Genomic DNA, 18,742 nt, shown 5'->3' on the forward strand with positions numbered 1-18,742 from the left:
ATTGTGAGGTAAATGAGAAGTTTTTTGAAATCTTTCCATATATTTCCTCCATAATTTGCTTTTTTTACACCATAAATGCATCAGAACCCCTGTGAAACCCTTCTCACCCCATCTCCAGGCCGGAGATGTTTTCCATTTATTTTTAGAACCTGACCTTCCAAGGCTGAAAAATAACTTTTTCCTTCTTCTGACTTTTGTCCTTCACTTGGCAGAGGCCACTTCAAAACAGAGAAATGGAAAATATTTCGACTTTCAGGCTGCGGGAGCTTTGCTTTTTGTTGTTTGTTTGTGAGCTCCTCTCATTTGTGATGTCAACTCCAGGCAGGAAAAAAAAGGTGTAACGAACCTGGCAGTGCCCAGACTCCAAAAAACCAAATAAACATTTTCTACTCCATATTTGGATCTTTTTATTTTAATCAGTAAAGCTTCAAAAAATAATCCTGCTCCAAGCTGGGAGATGTTTCCCCAGCAGCTCCTTCTGAATTTGGGATTTTTCAACAGGAACAAGCAAACATTTTCTGCTCTGCTCCTGTGCTGAGCTCGGGTTGGAGGGTGATTTACAGGGAATTCACGGCTGAGTTTAGAAAGGAATCAGATGAATCCAAGGAAAATAAAGGTAGGAATGACCTCAGCCCATGGAGCCACCAATTGCTCAATTCAAGCCAGGAGGAACCAGCTCCGTTGGACTTTGCTGCTCTCAGCGGCCAGAGTTGATCCCAAAAATCTGCTGCAGCCTGAAGAAAAATTCCTTTGGGTTTCTAAAAGGATGTGGAAAAATTGCCTTGATATGCAGGAGACTTAATTCCTTTTATTGGCAATTATTGGGGTTTCTTTCAGCCTGCAGCAAAAAACCTAGAGGAAATTATCTGACTTGTCAATAATGTGGTTTTGGTGAGTTAATTTGGCTGTTAACGAATAGAAAATAGGATTATTTTTATATATAACGGGATCACCAGTTTATAGGATTAGAAAATGGCATTTTGGAAGTGCTCAGCTCTGTCCAGAGGCAGCAGGTGACTCTTGATGGGCTTCAAAAGCTCTAATTAAATTTAAAAAACCCTCCCTTGCTGCTGGGGGTCACAAACCAGTTCCAGTGCTCTCCAAACTGGTTGTTTCTCCTCTCCAAAACCGGTGGGATTTGGGCCACTGAAAATTTAGCAACACAGAATTAGTTGGAGACTGGACTTTCAAGGGTTTGTGTTGGGTTGGGGTTTTTTAAATGAGGATTTATTTGATAAAGAAATAAAAGTAAAATTTAAAAAAATATAAAAATATATCAAAATTAAATTTTATATCTATAGGTGGCAGAAAACATCACTTCTGCTCAGATTTATTTTGGGAACAGTTCATGGTTGGAGGGGGCTTGGAGCAACCTGGGGTGGTGGAAGGGGGTTGAATTTTAAGGCCCTTCAGACCCAAACCATGCCATGATCCCATAATCCCTGATTCCACGATCCCACAGCTCCTTTTCCTGCAGAATGAGGGCTTTGGCTTCTCACTGCTCCCCACACAAAGCAGATTTTTGGTCAGTTGTTCCCAAGGTGACCTCACGAGTGACCCCTGACCACTCTTCATTCCATGGGAGTTACATCTTGTCTTTCTGCTCTTTTATGACTTCTCCACAGTTTAAAAAAAACCCTTTTTTGTAATGAATAGTTGGCAAAACCCTTTTTTATTAATGTCCTATCAGGCCTCTGGTGAAGTAATGTGCTTTTCCTTCAACCTCTGCACTGCCATAACAGGCACTGCTGGATTTCCTTGGAGTGGGAATGTGAAAATTCTGGATTGTTTTGGCTGCTCCTGCCCTCCCCAGCTGGATGAACCCCAATGATCACAGCTCTGGGTGAAAGATTTGATCCCTGAGGGATGTGGGACAGGGAATTTTTCAATCCCTCACTCCTCATTTGTTGCTGGAAAATCCAAATTATAAATCAGATTTCTCAGGACATCAGGGAGAAAAAATGGTATCTCTTATCTTCAGTAATATTAATGAGAATGGCATGGGGTTAATTTGTCCAGAAATGCCAAAAACTGGGGAATTCCATCGTTTTGATCCCACATGGATCAAATCCTTCAGGCTGTGGGCTGAGTGCCAGCAGAGGCCACTTGTGCCAGGCCAGCAGAGCCACCCAAATGTCACTAAGTGCAAATTATTTTATTTCCAGTGTGAATTTGCTGCAAGAAAGTGTAAAATCCGTGATGTTCCAGCATCCCTGGGACTCCAAACCGGGAATATTCCGTTTATTTTGGGGCCTGTGTGGGCCCGGCAGCGCCCACAGGACCAGGCCCCGTCACCACAGGGACCTGGAGCTCTTCCTGAGCACGGGAGGTCTGAGGTTATAGCAGGAAAAAAATCCCATCTTTCTGTAAATATCCCAAATTCCTGCAGCTCCCACATTTTAAAGACTGAGCTCCTGTTTCCTGGGGCTTCCCTGAGCCTCTCTGGGGGTGTTTCTTGCTGGATTTCCAGGCCAAACTCTGGGAATGTGGCAGCAGGGGTTTGTCTCCAGGCCTTTCCTGACAGGTAACACTTCCACCTGGAATTCTTCTTGGAATTGGAAGATTCTTGGAAGGTTTTCCAGCTTTTCCTCGGCTGCTCCCGGGTTGATTTCTCAATCTGCTCCATGTTTCCTGATGGGAAATGCTGGATGGAGACAAAAATCTGAAAATTCCCCCTTCTTTTCCCTCAGTTTTACACTTCATCCTTCCTTCAGGAATAAAAATGCCCCTCCAAGGATGTGCCCAATCCTTCTGGAACAGAATTTGGGAATAGAATCATGATCCAATGATTCTCCCCCAATTCTGAGTGGTGAAATTTGCCTGTGGGGAGCTTAAAGAGCTTTTTTCTGGAATTCTGGTGCACTCCAGATGTCTCAGAGCCTCTGTGAGCAGTTTCAGAAGGAAAATCCGCCTGTGAATCATCGTCTGCCCCGTGTCTGTGAGGAAGAAACAAACCTCCCCCCCCCCAAAAAAAAAAGAATCCCTTGAATTCTGGAATTTTCTGACCTATTTTAGTACCAAGAAAAAAAAAAAAAGGCAAAAAAAAGAAATTTCAGCTCCTCTGCTGATGAGTTTCTCATATTGTTTACTTTTGCAACGTTCTCCATGGAGGAGCAGCCAGGAATGACGTCCACCCCTCGTCCCAGCATCCGAGGGAGAACTCCAGGGGAAGGAATGTGGCTTCATAAATAGCAAACCACGAATGGGGAGCAGAGGCAAAGCTGCAGGTTCAGATCTCCCTGCAGGAGCAGCTGCTGCACCCACCCTGCCCCGAAATTCCGAGATGATTCCAGCTCTGGTTGTGTTTTTCCTCCTCTCCTGTCCCCTCTCCTTGTGTCAGCAGAGAAGAATAGGTAAGGGGTTTGAATTCTGATTTCATTCTGATTTAACTCGGGTTTAATTCTGATTTCATTCTGATTTAACTCGGATTTAATTCTGATTTTATTCTGATTTCATTCTGATTTCATTCTTGTTTCATTCTGATTTAAGTTCTGATTTCATTCTGATTTTTTGGGGGGGGATTTTTAGGCTGCTCGGAAAATGCTGGGGGGTGGAAGGGGATAAAGAGGGAGGATGTTTCAGTGGAGCCTGAAAATGTTGAGGGATTTGGGGCTTTTGTAGGAAAACTGTGTAAATGCTCCGTGGGATTTTTCCCCCGTTTCCCTCCTTTTTTTTTTGAAGGAAAATATTTATTGTTGGGTTTGGTAAAGAGCTGCCAGAGACACTTTGCATTAATCTGCATTTTACATCTGAGTTAAGTTTAAAAGAACCCCCATCCCACAGAGTGTCCCAGCACAGAATCCCTGGATTTTCTGCACATGGAGCTCAGGGAAGCCCTGACCTCTAGGAATGGACAAATTCCACTTCTCCAAATGCTGTTTTTGGGGAATTCTCAGCTCCAGGAGGATCTGTGGGATCCAAATTAGTCCAAAATCCAAAATTTTACTGGAGAGGTTACAAATATTCACCAAACCCTTTTGGGAAGATCCACGAGGTTTCTGGGCTCGTTTGTCACATGGAAATGAGGAATTTTTGTTCAATCAGTTCCCCTTTGGCACTGGAAAATTCTCCCTGCTCAGGGATGCAGAGCCCAGATTCCAGCTGATTTTTTTCCCCTGGACACACAGAGGTTTTTGTAGGATTTATTCCTGGTTCTCTTTTTGCTGTAGGTGAGGTGTGATTTCTGTTAAAGGATTGGTAAATCAAGGGAAAAAGAGAGAAATTATAGGAAATATAGAGAAATTATAGGGAAAAAAAATTGAGAAATTACAGGGGAAAAAAATTATGGGAAAAAGAAATTATGGAAAGACGAAATTATAGAAGAAATAGAGGAATTAGAGGAATAAATGGAGAAGTTACGGAAAAAATCAGAGAAATTATAGGAAAAATAGAGAAATTAGGGAAAAAACCCAGAGAAATGAGGTCGTACATCCTCCTGGCCAACGAGGAATTGGACACTGGGATTTCATGGGAATTGAACTCCGTGTCCAATTATCTTTTCACAATCAAATTCCCCTAAAAACCCCCTAAAACCCCAGAAAACCACGAGCTCCATCCCCCCCTCCCTTGGGCAGAGCCCAGATTTTTACCCCATCCCAAAAGGAGCCCCAAATCCAGACGGGAGGGAATAAGCAGGATCCCCTTCCCCGGCTGAGCTCGGGAGCCCATCCCGACCCTCCAGCATTCCAGCTTTTCCCTGGATGAGCACACGCGTGTCCTTTGTATCCCAAAGATCCCAGCCGGCCACTCCAAAGTGCCGCCACCCGCAAAGAGCCCGCCTTCAGCAGGAATCCAGGGAATGCCTTGGGAACAGGTGAGGAGGCAGCAGCTGCTGGGCCCCTTTTCCACACTTGGGAGAGGCTCAGCCTCCAGGAGCAGAGCTTTTCCCAGCCCGGAATCCGGGATTTGCTGCTTTTGGCACCAAATCCCTTCCCAAGTGTGAAGTTCAGGGGTTGTGCCAAAGGAGCAGCTCCCACTGTGCCAGCGCGGAGCTGTTCTCTCCCTTCCAGCACTGCTGATCCCACTCCATGCCCAAATTCCAGCAAAAAACTCCCTGGGGTGGAGGCTGAATCCTGAATATGAAGTTATTCAATCCGTTGGATGATAAACCTGGGATCCTCTGGGATTTTCCCAACCATTTTGACTTTTTTTAGGAGGAGAAGTTGGGCCAGAAATGCTGCAGGAGATGAGGGAAACCAATCGTGTGCTGCTGGAAGTTCGGGATTTGTTGAAGCAGCAGGTGGGTGAGGAGGGGGCCTAATTCCTGATTTCCTGAGGTCTGGGAATTCTCTGCTCGCTCTGGAATTGGGGAGCTGCTTCCTGAGCCTAATTCCTGATTTCCTGAGGTCTGGGAATTCTCTGCTCGCTCTGGAATTGGGGAGCTGCTTCCTGGGCCTAATTCCTGATTTCCTGAGGTCTGGGAATTCTCTGCTCGCTCTGGAATTGGGGAGCTGCTTCCTGTGTGGAGGGAGCAGCAGATTATTGCTTCAAAACAGAATCCAGAGGTGGTTTCACATCATATCTATAATTGGGAGATAAAGTTGGGGAAAGGCTCAAGTTGGGAAAAACTTCAAGGTGAAAAAAAACTTCCAAAGTTGGGAAAAAAATCCAGTTGAAAAAACCTTCACGTTGGGAAAAACAAGGTGAAAAAACCCTTCAAGTTGGGAAAAAACTCAACTTGAGCAACTCAAGCTGGAAATTTGAGTTGGAATCACTGGAAGTTCCTTTGAATTCCCAAATTCTCCTGCTTGGAGCTGAAACGTGGAGTGAACCTTTAACAGGAACACACTGGGATGGGTTGAACTGGGAAAACAAAGTCACTTTTTCCTTGCCTTTGTGGGCTCAGGAGATCTGGGGAGAGGCCAAGTGTGGGAGATGGAGGAGCCCTCCCAGCCCTTTGTTGTGGTCCCTGGGAACATTTATGGAGCTCTCAGGTAATTAACATCCATCCTCCTCCAGATTTCAGGCTCCTCTCAGCATCTCCAAACCACCAAATGCAACCCGAAATTCGTGTCTGGATGTTTGGTGTCACTCGAGTCCCTTTTCTCTCCCTCAGCTTTAGGAGGAATAACCTCCATTTCCAGCATTCCCACCAGCAATCCCTGGCTGCAGCCACAGTATCCCTGGGCAGAGATTGTTTCCAAAATCCTGCTGTGACCAGACTGGCCACCATATGTGACACTCTGCATCCCCTCTTTCCTGCTGTTGTTTCAATCCTAAAAGCCCTCCTGGCTCCAGCAGTTTTTTAGGGAATTTGGAACTTCTTGGGTGCTCTTCCCCCGTTTCACCCAGGATTTTATCCAACGGTTTGCCTTCAGCTCTGGGAAAGGGACAGAAAGGTTCCATTCTGCTGCAATTCCCGGTGGGAGCTGAGGGATTCCAGGGGCAGGGAGCTGGAATCCTGCAAAAACATCGGAGCTCCTCTCACATCCCAGGCCCTGCATAAAAACCCAGTGTTTGCTGGGAATCGGGGCAGCCAGGGCTCCTGGCAGCCTCCAGCAGCGATTCCAGTGCTCCCTTCCAGCTCCCAGGCAGATTTTCCTGTTTGTTCTTTCCCCCTCTTGCCACACTTTATTTTATTTTATTTTATTTTATTTTATTTCATTTCATTTCATTTCATTTCATTTCATTATTATTTATTTTATTTCGTTTTTATTTATTTTATTTCATTTTATTTTTTTATTTCATTTTATTTATTTTATTTTGTTTTGTTTTATTTAATCTTATTTCTTTTCTTTTCTCTTCTTTTCATTTTCTTTTCCTTTTCTTTTATTTTCTTTTTTATCCACGTTTTTCTCAGCTGTCCCAAATCCTTTCCTCAGGAGCCAAACTCGCATTCCCAAGTGGGAAAACGAGGTGGAAATTCCTTCATCTGGGCAAAGATTTCCCAAAAAGTGACTTTCCCTTAATTCAGCATCTTGGGCTGTTGGCAGTGAGGGTGCAATAAAAGCGATTAAAGGTCAGGTTGAGTCTCCAGAGCTAAAGGCTGGAGAATCCTTGGATATCCCTGAATCCTCTGCTCTCTGTCTCCCATTTCCAGTGGGAGATCTGGGATCTGGGATAGATCTATCTCTGCATATTCCAGGATTCCAAAGACACCCCAACAATCCCACCCTGTGCATCCCTGGGAGCGTTGTCCAAATATTCCCGGAGCTCTGGTAGCCTTTGGAATGTGACAATTCCCTGTTCAGTGCCCAGCACCCTCTGGGGGAAGAACCTTTCCCTGATCTCCATCCCAGCTCCATGTGGGAATATTTTCAAGGGGAGCCCAGAGGAAATCAGGAGGGAATTTCAGGAACAGATTCTAAATATCCACAAAAATGGCACCAGCAGTGCCCAGGGTTATTCCCAAGGGAATCTCCTCCTGCCTTCCCTCTCCAGCATTGCTGGATCAGCATCCCCAGGAGCAGAAAACAGATTTTTTTTCCTCGTTTCTATGTGCTCAAGTGTTTTCTCCTCTGTGAGAGACCAACATCATCCTGTGGCAACAGTGGAATTCATCCAGGGAATGAATCCCCAGGGATGAACCACCCCATCTCCCAGAGAATCCCCAAATTTTGGTGGCAGGAGCTGCTGGGTGGGAGCTGAGCAGGCCCAGCCACGATGCTTTGCTGGCGCTGGGAATCCTTGGATCCAAATCCCGCCCCTGGCTCAGCGTGGCTGTTGTTTCCTTCCAGATCAAGGAGATAACATTCCTGAAGAACACGGTCATGGAGTGCGATGCCTGCGGTGAGTGCCGGGGCTGAGTCCTCTGCTCAGCTGCCCCCTCTGGGTGCCAGCAAGGAGGGAAATGCCAGCTGTGCCCCTGTCCCCAAAGGGAACAGCCTGGATCACAGTTAGCCCCGGTTATTCCCAGTATTTGGGAAATTTTTTGTGGCCCCCTGCACACAGGGATTGGTGCCCTGGGCTGCTCCCATGGCTCGAGGGCACCTGGAGCTGGGGGAGCTTCCAAAAGCTTCTCTTTCCTTCCAGAATCCTGGAATGGTTTGGGTTGGAAGGACCTTAAGGATCATCCAGTGCCACTCCTGCCATGGGCAGGGGCACCTCCCACTATCCCAGGGCGCTCCAGCCTGGCCTGGGACACTTCCATGGATCCAGGGGCAGCCACAGCTCCTCTGGGAATTCCATCCCAGCCCCTCCCCACCCTCACCAGGGAGGAATTCCTACCCAATTTCCCATCCAACCCTGTGGGATCAGCCCAGGACTGGGGAGGTTCTGGGCTCTGAGCCCCTCATCCCCTAAATCCTTCTCCCCAGGGCTCTTTTCCATCCCTTCAGCCCCAGCCTTTGCTTCTCCCCCTCTGCCATGAGCTGTGGCAGATGAGAAGGTCCCTTCAGCCCAAACCATCAATGACTCCTGGGATTTCTTATTTATTTGTTGCCCGCTCTGCCTCAGAAATCTGTCAGCTGATGATCCTAAAGGTCCCTTCCAACCTAAACCATAATCCTGGGATTTCCCTCCACTTCCAGAATAGGGATTTCCCTCCATTCCCAAACAGGGATTTCCCTCCATTTCCACCCGTGGCAGAGACCAGGCAGGGATGCCCCAGCTGTGCCCACCCCAGGGAGGTGCTGGCAGTGCCAGCTCTGCCCTCACCACCCCTCTCATCCTGCAGGGATGCGGCCAGAGGTGACAGGTCCTGTCGTCACCATGACCCAGTTCAACCGGTGCCTCCCCAATCCCTGCTTCCCCGGAGTTCCCTGCACCGAGACCGGCGCCGGCTTCCGCCTGCACCGACATCAACGAGGTAAAACACCCGGGGGCAGCCTGGAATCCACAGCACTGGCCCCATTTCCTTGGAATGTTCCAGGGTTTGCCCTGTGGTTGTCAGGGAAAGTCCTGGAATCCCTGCGGGAGCTGGAATTCTGTGCCTGGCCCTCCTTGCGCTCTCCCCAGGGAGGGTTTAGGGCCAGTCCAGCTGGGACTTCTCCCAACAGAATAAATCCTTAGGTTTGTGCCACACAGGGAAGGGAGTTTGGAAGAGCAGAGCGGCCTCCTGTGCTGATGAGTTGTTGGAGATAAGATTTATTAGGTGTGGAACGGGATCAAACACTTCCCAAATAATCCTTGAAACAGCAAACCTTAACCACAGGGTTTTGTCTCGGCCCTAAATCAAACCTTGCTGAGCAGACACTGTGGGGTTTTTTTAGGAAATGTGGCTTTCCACCGATTTTAAGCTCTGTGTGTGTGCAAAGCTCTGCTCATCCACTGGTTTTTTGCAGGGCTCCTGAGTTCTGTGCTTCCCAAACCATATTCCTAAACTTGATTATCCCACTCTTGCAAAGCCTCAATTGCATTTCAATTTAAAAACCTGCTGAAGGCTCCATGAGAGATTTTGGGATTGTCAGTCCAAAATATGGGATCCACTGTATTCCTGTGATGCATCAGCCAGCACAGAGCATAAAAATCCAGGGAAAATAATGAAGTGTTGCAAACAGCAAAGCATTCACAGCAAATTTGGAAAGAGAGTGGTAAACAAGTAACTCTTGATGTGTTTCAAGGCCAGGGTGAGGAATTGTCCAGTTCCCTGGACTCTGAGGATTCCAGGAAGGAAAATGTGAAGCAAGAGCAGCTCCCTGCCCGGGCTCTGGTGTCACCTGAGGAGAATTAGATCTGCAAGTGGCTTTGTGACACCCGAGCTGGGGAAGCTCTCGAGGAACTTCTGGGCGATTTTACCTTCCTTAAAACTAAAAATCCGTGAGCTGGACGTGCCCCAGCCCTGGAGCTGCCCCCTGGCACAGCCCTGGGCACGCTCTCTCTTGTTTCAGTGCAATGCCAACCCGTGCTTCCCGAAAGTCCAGTGCATTAACACCAACCCCGGCTTCCGCTGCGACCCCTGCCCGCCCGGCTTCACCGGGCAGCTGCTGGAAGGGGTGGGAATGGCCTATGCCAGGGCCAACAAACAGGTAAGGGCCTGGAATGTTCCGTGTCCCTCAGAAACTGGGAATTCTCTCCCATCTGCAGCTGGGACTCAAAGGTCTTCGAAGAAACGGGAGGGAAACGGGAGGTGATGATTCCTAAAGGTGGAAGGGATTCCTGCCTGTGAGAGTGGGGAGAGGCTGGGATGGAATTCCCATCCCTGGAAGTGTCCAAGGCCAGCTTGGAGCACCCTGGGATAGTGGAAGGTGTCCCTGGGGGTGGGAATGGGATGATTAAAGGTCCTTCCCAACCCAAACCATTCTGGGATTCCGTGATTCCATATATTGGTGGGAATGCAGGGAGAGAGGAGAGTGCCCAGGACACCTCAGCCCCAGAGCCACCTCCCCTGTGCCAAACTGGGGCTGGACAGAGCATCCCAACAACCTCTGTGGCTATGGAGCCATCCCAGGGATGGGAATGGGGATGGGGATGGGGATGGGAACCCTTCCTGCTAGGATACAGAAGAGTTCACGCAGCTGCTGCCACCCCCTCCCAGCTTCCCTGACAGCTCCAGACAGGTGAAAGCCAAAATCCCAACAGCCTGGGCTGATTGGGGTTTTTAGGGATAACTGTCCCACAAAGGAGCACTCGAAGCTCCAGGTATTTGGTCATGGGATGCACCCATTGAGCTTCCAAGTCCATGGACCCCCTTCCATAGGGAGGATATTCCAGCAGCTCAGCTCAGAGCTCAGCTCTGTTCCCAGCCTGGAATCTCTGCTGGCTCTGGAAAGGGGGTCTGGAGTCCTGCTGGCATCTGCCTCAAGCTTGTCAGCAGGGAAACTTACCTGTCCTGGCCTAGTGAGGTGTGCCAGGGCTCTGCTCGTGCCCCTGGCCCTGCCCAGGTTCTGGGGTTTGGGGTGAAGGTGAAGGCGTGTCCTGTTCTCCCTGGGCAGGTGTGCACCGACATCAACGAGTGTGAGACCGGAGCTGCCAGGAACTGTGTCCCAAACTCCATCTGCATCAACACCCGGGTAAATCCTCAGGGATATGGAGAGGATCCAAAGGCCAGAGCCCCTCTGGAGCCAGGCTGGGAGAGCTGGGGGTGCTCAGCTGGAGAGGAGAAGCTCCAGGGAGAGCTCAGAACCCCTTGCAGGGCCTAAAGGGGCTCCAGGAGAGCTGGAGAGGGACTGGGGACAAGGGCTGGAGGGACAGGACACAGGGAATGGCTTCACATTGGAAAAGGGGAATTTGGGTGGGATATCGGGAAGGAATTCCTCCCTGGGAGGGAGGGGAGGGGCTGGGCTGGAATTCCCAGAGCAGCTGTGGCTGCCCCTGGATCCATGGAAGTGTCCACGGCCAGGCTGGAGCACCCTGGGAGAGTGGAAGGTGTCCCTGCCCATGGCAGGAGTGGCACCAGATGAGCTTTAATATCCCTTCCATCCCAAACCATTCCAGGATTCCCTGACATTCTTGGAGATCCTCGTGGATCTCTTTTCCCAGGCTCCCCATTCCCCGTGGCAAACCCAGCTGCCGAGGAAGGGCTGCAGCAGAGATTTGCCGGGATTTGCGTTCCGAGTTCCTCCCCGTTTATCCCTGCAGGGATCCTACAAGTGCGGGGCCTGTAAGCCGGGCTTTGTGGGGGATCAGCTGAGCGGCTGCAGGAGCCAGACGGCGCCGGGGACACGGCGCTGCCCCAACGGCGAGATCAGCCCGTGCCACGAGAAAGCCGAGTGCATCGTGGAGAGGGACGGCTCCCTGTCCTGCCAGGTGCGGGGGGCTGCCCACAGCCAGCCCTGGCACCGGGGGGTGGTCCCACCCTATGGAGATTGGGGTCTGGTCCCACCCTGCTGCAGCTGGGCTCCGGTCCCAGCCCCGCGCCTGGGCTGTGCTCGCTCCGCGTTCCCGCATCCCGCGCTCCTCTCCCCGGGTCTGCCACTGCCCTCTCCTGGAGATCGCCCTTCCCAAACCAGCCCTGCTCGCCCCTGGCACCTGAGCCGCGGCCCCCGCTCCTCCCTGGGCTGCTCCGGCACCTCCGATCCGCTCCCGCTTCTTCGGGGTTTTGGTTTTTCCTGAAGCGCTGCCGGGCACGGAATTCCCTGGAGCTGAGCAGGGAGAATCCATCCAGCAACCTCAGATCCGACTCCTGCTGCCGCCTCTTCACAGCCTCAGCGCCGAGCAGAGAGTTGGATCTGAGCTGTCCAAATTCCAGGAATGTTTCTCCCAGGCGTTTATTTCCCTGTGGGCTTTCACAGCCCCGGATTTGCAGCGTTTTGTGCCGGTCCTCTTGTAAAACCTTGGATTTCGGGGGGCTGTGGCCATCGGGGGAGCTGATTTTGTGTCTCTGCTGCCTTCCAGTGCCTCGTGGGGTGGGCAGGGAACGGTTACGTGTGCGGGAAGGACACGGACATCGACGGAATCCCCGACGAGAAGCAGCGCTGCTCCGACAGGAAATGCCGCAAGGTGAGAGCAGCCGGCTCCCGTTCCTCAGGAAATCGGGAACTTCAATCCAGGACAGGATCGGGTGCTGCTGAGACCTCCAGAACTCGGCCTGGGTGACATTCCCGTGTCTCTCCTCGCAGGATAACTGCATGACCGTCCCCAACTCCGGCCAGGAGGATGCGGACAGGGACGGGATCGGAGACGCCTGCGACGATGATGCCGACGGAGACGGGATCCCGAACGCTGAGGTTCGAGTTGTGCTGCCCTTCCCAAAGCAGCAGTGGGAATTCAGAGGTCCCAGTGGGAATTCAGAGGCTCCAGTGGGAATTCAGAGGCTCCAGTGGGAATTTAGAGGCCTTGGTCTGGATGCTCTGAGGATCTAAAACCAGGCAGAGAAACATCTGGGCTCACAAGGGCTGGGAATTGGGGAGCCTGTCCTCAGTGAGGCCTGGCTGGGGACGCCCTGAGGAGGTGCTGGTGTCCCCAGCCCGTGTCCCTGTCCCTCTGCAGGACAACTGCGTGTACACGAGGAACACGGACCAGCGCAACGCCGACAAGGACAACTTTGGGGACGCATGTGACAACTGCCGGCAGGTGAAGAACAACGACCAGAAGGACATCGATGGCGATGGGAAGGGCGACGAGTGTGACGATGACATGGATGGGGACGGTGAGGGCCGAGATCCAGACACGTTCCAGACTGATTCCTGCTGGGATCAGGCACAGCTCAGTTCCTGGGGTGACAGACTGGGCAGTCCCCACGTCCTGGAGCTCAGCTCTGTCACAGGGTGGTGCTCACAACCTTTCATTTATTATCCCTTTTATTGCCCACAATCACACCCAGCCTCATCCTGGCTGCCTGGTGCTGCATTTCAAGGGAGACATTTGGGAATATCCAAGCTGCCAGCAGCTCCTGGCTTGAGGCTGGGGGTGTCAGGGCTGTCCCCTGGGGTGGACACAAACCTGGCTGGCTTTGGAAACTGAGCTGGTCACGATTTGCACAAAAGCTGCTCCCAGCAGCCAGGAATCCCCACTGCTGCTGGCCCCAGCCACGGGGAGTTACTGACAGAGAATTCCCAGCGCATCCAGGGCTGTTTGGGTACGGATGGGTCCTGCCAAGCTGCTCCAGCCTGGCCTGGGACACTTCCAGGGCCGGGGCAGCCACAGCTTTCTTGGGAACCTCATGTTCCCTGTGCTGCTCCTGGTGACACCCCGTGTGGGACAGCCCAGGGCTGGTTCCACCCCTGCTCAGGGGGAGCTCAACAAACACCATCCCCAAATCCTGAAATTGCTGCTTTATCTGTGAATTCTGGGTTTTTGTGGACCCACTCTGCCCTGTTTTCCAGGGATCAAAAACCCCATGGACAACTGCAGGAGAGTGCCCAACCCTGACCAGAGGGACAGGGACGGGGACGGCGTGGGGGACGCCTGTGACAGCTGCCCCACCCTCAGCAACCCCGACCAGGTACAGAACCCTCCCAGTTTCAGTCCTACAGGGTCATTCCTGTCACCCCAACAGCGCCTGTGTCACCTGCCCAGGTGACAATTCCAGCTGCCACCCTCCTGTGGCACAGAAGGAAATTCCCTCGGGAGCAAACGGCAGCCAGGGAGGAAGTTTGGCACCCTGGGCTCTCCCTTCTTGCCCTGTCCCAGTGCTGGAATTCCTCAGAATCCCCCCAAAAAATCCCACAGAAACTCTCCTGCTGTTGGCAGCTCTGTTCCCTATTCCTGCTCTTGATCTCTGGAAAATTTAAATTATTCTTCCTTTATCTTTCTAGAAAGACACCGACCACGATCTGGTGGGAGATGTCTGTGACACCAACCAGGACAGGTGAGACCTTGCTGTAAAAATTCAAAATTCCATTTATTTGTATGAAATCCTGGGGATGAAGGGGAAAAAAGGGGCTGTGACAACCTGGCCTGGCCTTATCCCATTAAAAAAGGAAGGTTTAGAGGTGGAATTGTCTTCAAAAAAAGTGACCACTGGAAGTAAGGACCATTCCCAGAGCTGTCCACACATTCCAGCAGGAATATTCCTGACCTTTTCTTGGTGTGACAAATACCTTGAAGGCCAAAATCCCCGATCCTGCTGCTCCTGCCGAGGATCCCAGCCCCTGGGAAGGTTTTCTGTGCTGGTGGCCGTGGGTAACGTGTCCCTGGCCCTGTCTCTGCAGCGACGGGGACGGGCACCAGGATTCCCGGGATAACTGCCCCACAGTGCCCAACAGCTCCCAGCTGGACACGGACAACGACGGGCTGGGGGACGAGTGTGACGACGACGACGACGACGACGGGATCCCGGATCTGAGGCCCCCCGGCCCCGACAACTGCAGGCTGGTCCCCAACCCCGGCCAGGAGGACTCCGATGGTGAGGGATGGATCCGTGTGGGGGCTCCTTGGGGGTTCCTGGGGTCGCTGCGAGCTCTGGAATCTACAGGGATTTGGGTTTCCTCGGGACTGACTCGAGCCAGGCCTGTGGCACTTGGAGATCTCCTCAACCCCACCATCAGGATCATGTTTGGGATCATGTTTGGGATCGTGTTTGGGATCGTGTTTGGGGTCAGGTTCTCTCTTCCAGACGTGTCTGTGGTTTGAGGGGTTTCTCTGCAGCTCCTCGGGGTGTCCCAGCTCTGAGCAGCTCCTGGTGCTGCCCGAGGCTGAGCAAACCCAGAGCAAAGGGCAGGAGCAGCTGCTCCAGGCTCGTTCCTTCTCCTCCTCCTCCTCGTGCCCAGGGGACGGCGTGGGGAACCTGTGTGAGGACGACTTCGACAGGGACATGGTGATCGACAGGATCGACGTCTGCCCCGAGAACGCCGAGGTGACGCTCACCGACTTCAGGGCCTTCCAGACCGTGGTGCTGGACCCCGAGGGGGACGCTCAGATCGACCCCAACTGGATCGTCCTCAACCAGGTAGGGGAGAGCTCCAGCTGGGAACAATCCTGGATGGTTTTTCCTAAAAGACTCCGCAGCCTCTGTGGTTCTGCAGTGCCCAAATCCCAGAGTCGCAGCCCCGGAGCAGCACAAGAGGGAATTTGGTGTGTCTGGAACTGCAGTAACGAGTCACAATTCCTCCTTCCAGGGCATGGAGATTGTCCAGACCATGAACAGCGATCCTGGCCTGGCAGTAGGTGAGGAATTTACCTTTTCCCACTGGAAAATCATCACTTGGCGCAGCTTTGATTGGCCACTGCTTAATGATCCATCCACTGTTCCCTGTAGTCTCAGAGTCCAGATTCCCCTTGGCAAAATCCATCTCCCCAGCTGGAAGAGATCCTATAAATAGATGCAGTCCTGGGTCTGTTTAGTCCTGGAATGCAGAGTCTCTGTTCTCCTGCCCCTGACAGGGTACACAGCCTTTAACGGGGTGGACTTCGAGGGCACCTTCCACGTCAACACGGCCACGGACGACGACTACGCCGGGTTCATATTCGGGTACCAGGACAGCTCCAGCTTCTACGTGGTCATGTGGAAGCAGATGGAGCAGACCTACTGGCAGGCAAACCCCTTCCGGGCAGTGGCAGAGCCTGGAATTCAGCTGAAGGTAAAGGAACTCCGGAGCAGGAATTCCTTGGTGGATTTTTGCCTTGACAGAAGCAGCTGTAGTGAATCCTTTCTGCACACACTGACCAGGCTCTGCTCTGTCCCAGGCAGTGAAATCCAAAACCGGCCCTGGGGAGTACCTCCGGAATTCCCTGTGGCACACGGGAGACACCACGGACCAGGTGAAGCTGCTCTGGAAAGACCCCCGGAATTCCGGCTGGAAGGACAAGACCTCCTACCGCTGGTTCCTGCAGCACCGGCCCCAGGTCGGCTACATCAGGTGAGGCTCTGCCCTCCCCTGCCCTCAGCTCCAGGCAGGACAATTCCCGCTGGGAAAATCAGCCTCAGGGAATCCCAGAATGGGTTTGGGAGGGAACTCGTCCAGTTCCAACCTTGCCATGGGCAGGGATTCCACTATCCCAGGCTGCTCCAACCTGGCCTTGGACTCTCCCGGGGATGGAGCATCCAGGAGGCCTGGGGAGCTCCTGCTCAGTCCCTGCCCTGTTCCCCTCCAGGGCTCGGTTCTACGAAGGCCCTGAGGTCGTGGCAGACACTGGAGTTGTCCTGGACACCACCATGAGAGGGGGACGCCTTGGGGTCTTCTGCTTCTCCCAGGAGAACATCATCTGGTCCAACCTCCGTTACCGCTGCAACGGTGAGCTTGGCAAAGCAAACATGGAGTTCTTTCCCATTTTCCAGTTCACTTGGACACCTGCACAGCCACGGGAATGGGGCAGCAAACAGGAGCTGAGTCCATTTTCCCTGCTGTTCCTGCTCCTGATCTCTCTTTGCTTCGATCCTCAGACACCATCCCAGAGGACTACGAGATGTTCCGGGTCCAGCAGGACTAATCCCCGTGGAGTGTCCCTCCAGCCCAACCTGCTTCCCAAACCGTGCTCGCTGCTGCTCTGGAATCCTGCCCCAAGAACTGTCAGCACCTCCCACTGCGCCCTCACAGCCTCCAGCTCCTCTTCCCCAACAGCAAATCCCTTAAAACGCTACACAAATCCTCTGGGAAGGGCAGAGGTGGAGTCAGGGAGTGTGACCAGAAGCCTGAGCTGCTGCAAGCCCCAGCTCGCGGCCGTGCTGGAAGCTCCCTGCAGCAGCTGGGATGGTTGGAGGAAGTTTGGCGTGGATGATTCCCAGGAATCTTTCCCCTACTCCAAGGCTCCTGAGTGTGAATGTTGTTTTCCTTTTCGAGACCTGCTGCAAAGCAAACCCAGCATGAGTCTGAGAAGGACGCGCGGAGCAGCCTCGGTACAAGTTGCTCATTTTAATAAATAAAAAAGCACTTTAAGGAGAGTATCTTTGTTCTGGAATGTTGGATAATAAACACTTGGAATGTTGGATAATAAATTCTAGATGTCTCCTTGGTCACGTGTGTGTCCTTTCCCCTCTTCTGAAGCTTTTCCCTTGCAGATGTGGAAGGGAGGAACCCTCCAGGGCTGAGCTCGGTGGGGCTGAGAGAGCCCTGGGCTGCATTGGGAATTTCCTTGGAAGTGCCAATGCAAGGAGGCACCTTTTCCTCAAGAACCTCCCTCTCCCACCCATCTCCTGGGTGAGAGCTCCGCCTGTTCAAGGCCACGTGTAAAACCCTCTCAGCAGGCTCTGAAATTCTCATTTTTTCTTTCAAAATCCACCAACTCCCCCAGAATCCCCACCCCAGGGAGCCCCAAAGCTGAAGTGAAGCAGAGCTGCCACCAAGAGACCTCAGAACTCGGGGAGTGTTTCGGGGACAGTTTAAATTCAGACCTCACCATGTTTTAGAGCAGCTGCAGTTTCCTCCTGAAGAGTCCCCAGTTCAGTTTTCAACCAAAATAATCTGATTTTGCCGTTTCCTTATGGACACTGAACCCCCCCCCCAAACCAACAACAAATGAAACAGAAAAAGCCGAGCAGCCAGAGGCAAAAACATTTGAATTTTATTCCATTTCCTTTACAAAGAATGCAAAGATACAAAGACAGAAGCATTCACACACAAAAAAAAAAAAGGTGGGAAAGGATGTACACGGAGCTGAGCTGCGTTTTCACATCAGGCCTGGCTGCAAACACTTAAAGCCAACGTCAGTTTTCCACTTTACCCAGACAAAAACACAATAAATAAACCTTTGCTGGAGCAGGGACTTTTCCTGCATTTCTGTGCCCCTGCTGCTGCACCAAGCAGGGTTTGTTTGCATAAATCAGTGAAATCACACACAAATTGTCTGAATAGAAAAGGTTTTGCTTGTCCAGAGCAGCATTTTTGAGGCTGAAAATGCATCATTTTGGTTTTTTTCCCCAAGCTCAACACCCTCCACCAGGTCGGGTTCAGCTGCCACTGAGTCAGAGACTCTGCTGGGTTGGGTTGGATAAAATCAAAGCTCCCCTTCAGGAAACACCTTCATTCCCCCTTCCACAGGGAATCTGGTCAGGGATGGGGCTCCCAAAAGGTCAGGAAGAGCTCCAAGTTGTGTCTGATTCCTCCCCAAAACAACCCCCAGAGCCTCCTGCCCTGTTCTGTCTGGGTTTTACGGTGCCCCAGGGCTGGGGATGTGTCCAGGGGATGCTGCCCCACCCCGGCCCCTCCGACTGCGCCGCTGCTCCTGCCAGAACACTCAGGATCCAACAAGGTTTGGTTTAATGAGCCTTAAACCCCCCAAAACTTCACCCCACAAACATAACAGAACTCCAATATCCAACATCTCTGCAAGGGCGGAAACGTCACCTCTATCTCCTCATTAATACCTTAAAAATTGCAAATTTGAGCCAAACTGAACCTTTTCCTCTCACAGGTGACATCAGACAGAAGCCAGGATATTTGGGAAGGGCTTTTCCTGCTGGACACACAGGAGAGATCTGGTTGAATTCCAAAAATTCCCTTTCTATGGCATAATTCAACTCAATTTCTATGAGCAAGTTCAAGCC

The 18,742-nt window shown here is 51.8% G+C and overlaps 1 protein-coding gene across 1 annotated transcript; it reads left to right on the forward strand.

Moving 5' to 3' along the window:
- The first annotated feature begins 2,924 nt into the window (after positions 1-2,924).
- Positions 2,925-17,215, forward strand: LOC104697387 (cartilage oligomeric matrix protein). Its single transcript, XM_019293519.3, is given in 20 exon segments — positions 2,925-3,353; positions 5,154-5,239; positions 7,677-7,728; positions 8,615-8,726; positions 8,728-8,746; positions 9,768-9,905; positions 10,812-10,889; positions 11,458-11,625; positions 12,214-12,318; positions 12,438-12,545; positions 12,808-12,967; positions 13,644-13,762; positions 14,076-14,128; positions 14,472-14,665; positions 15,030-15,208; positions 15,378-15,426; positions 15,643-15,839; positions 15,946-16,118; positions 16,354-16,493; positions 16,643-17,215. Coding segments are annotated over 20 exon segments (2,328 nt in total). The 5' UTR covers positions 2,925-3,202; the 3' UTR covers positions 16,690-17,215.
- Positions 17,216-18,742: the final 1,527 nt, after the last annotated feature.

Source organism: Corvus cornix, chromosome 28 (assembly GCF_000738735.6).
Source record: "Corvus cornix cornix isolate S_Up_H32 chromosome 28, ASM73873v5, whole genome shotgun sequence".
Classification (NCBI taxonomy): domain Eukaryota; kingdom Metazoa; phylum Chordata; class Aves; order Passeriformes; family Corvidae; genus Corvus; species Corvus cornix.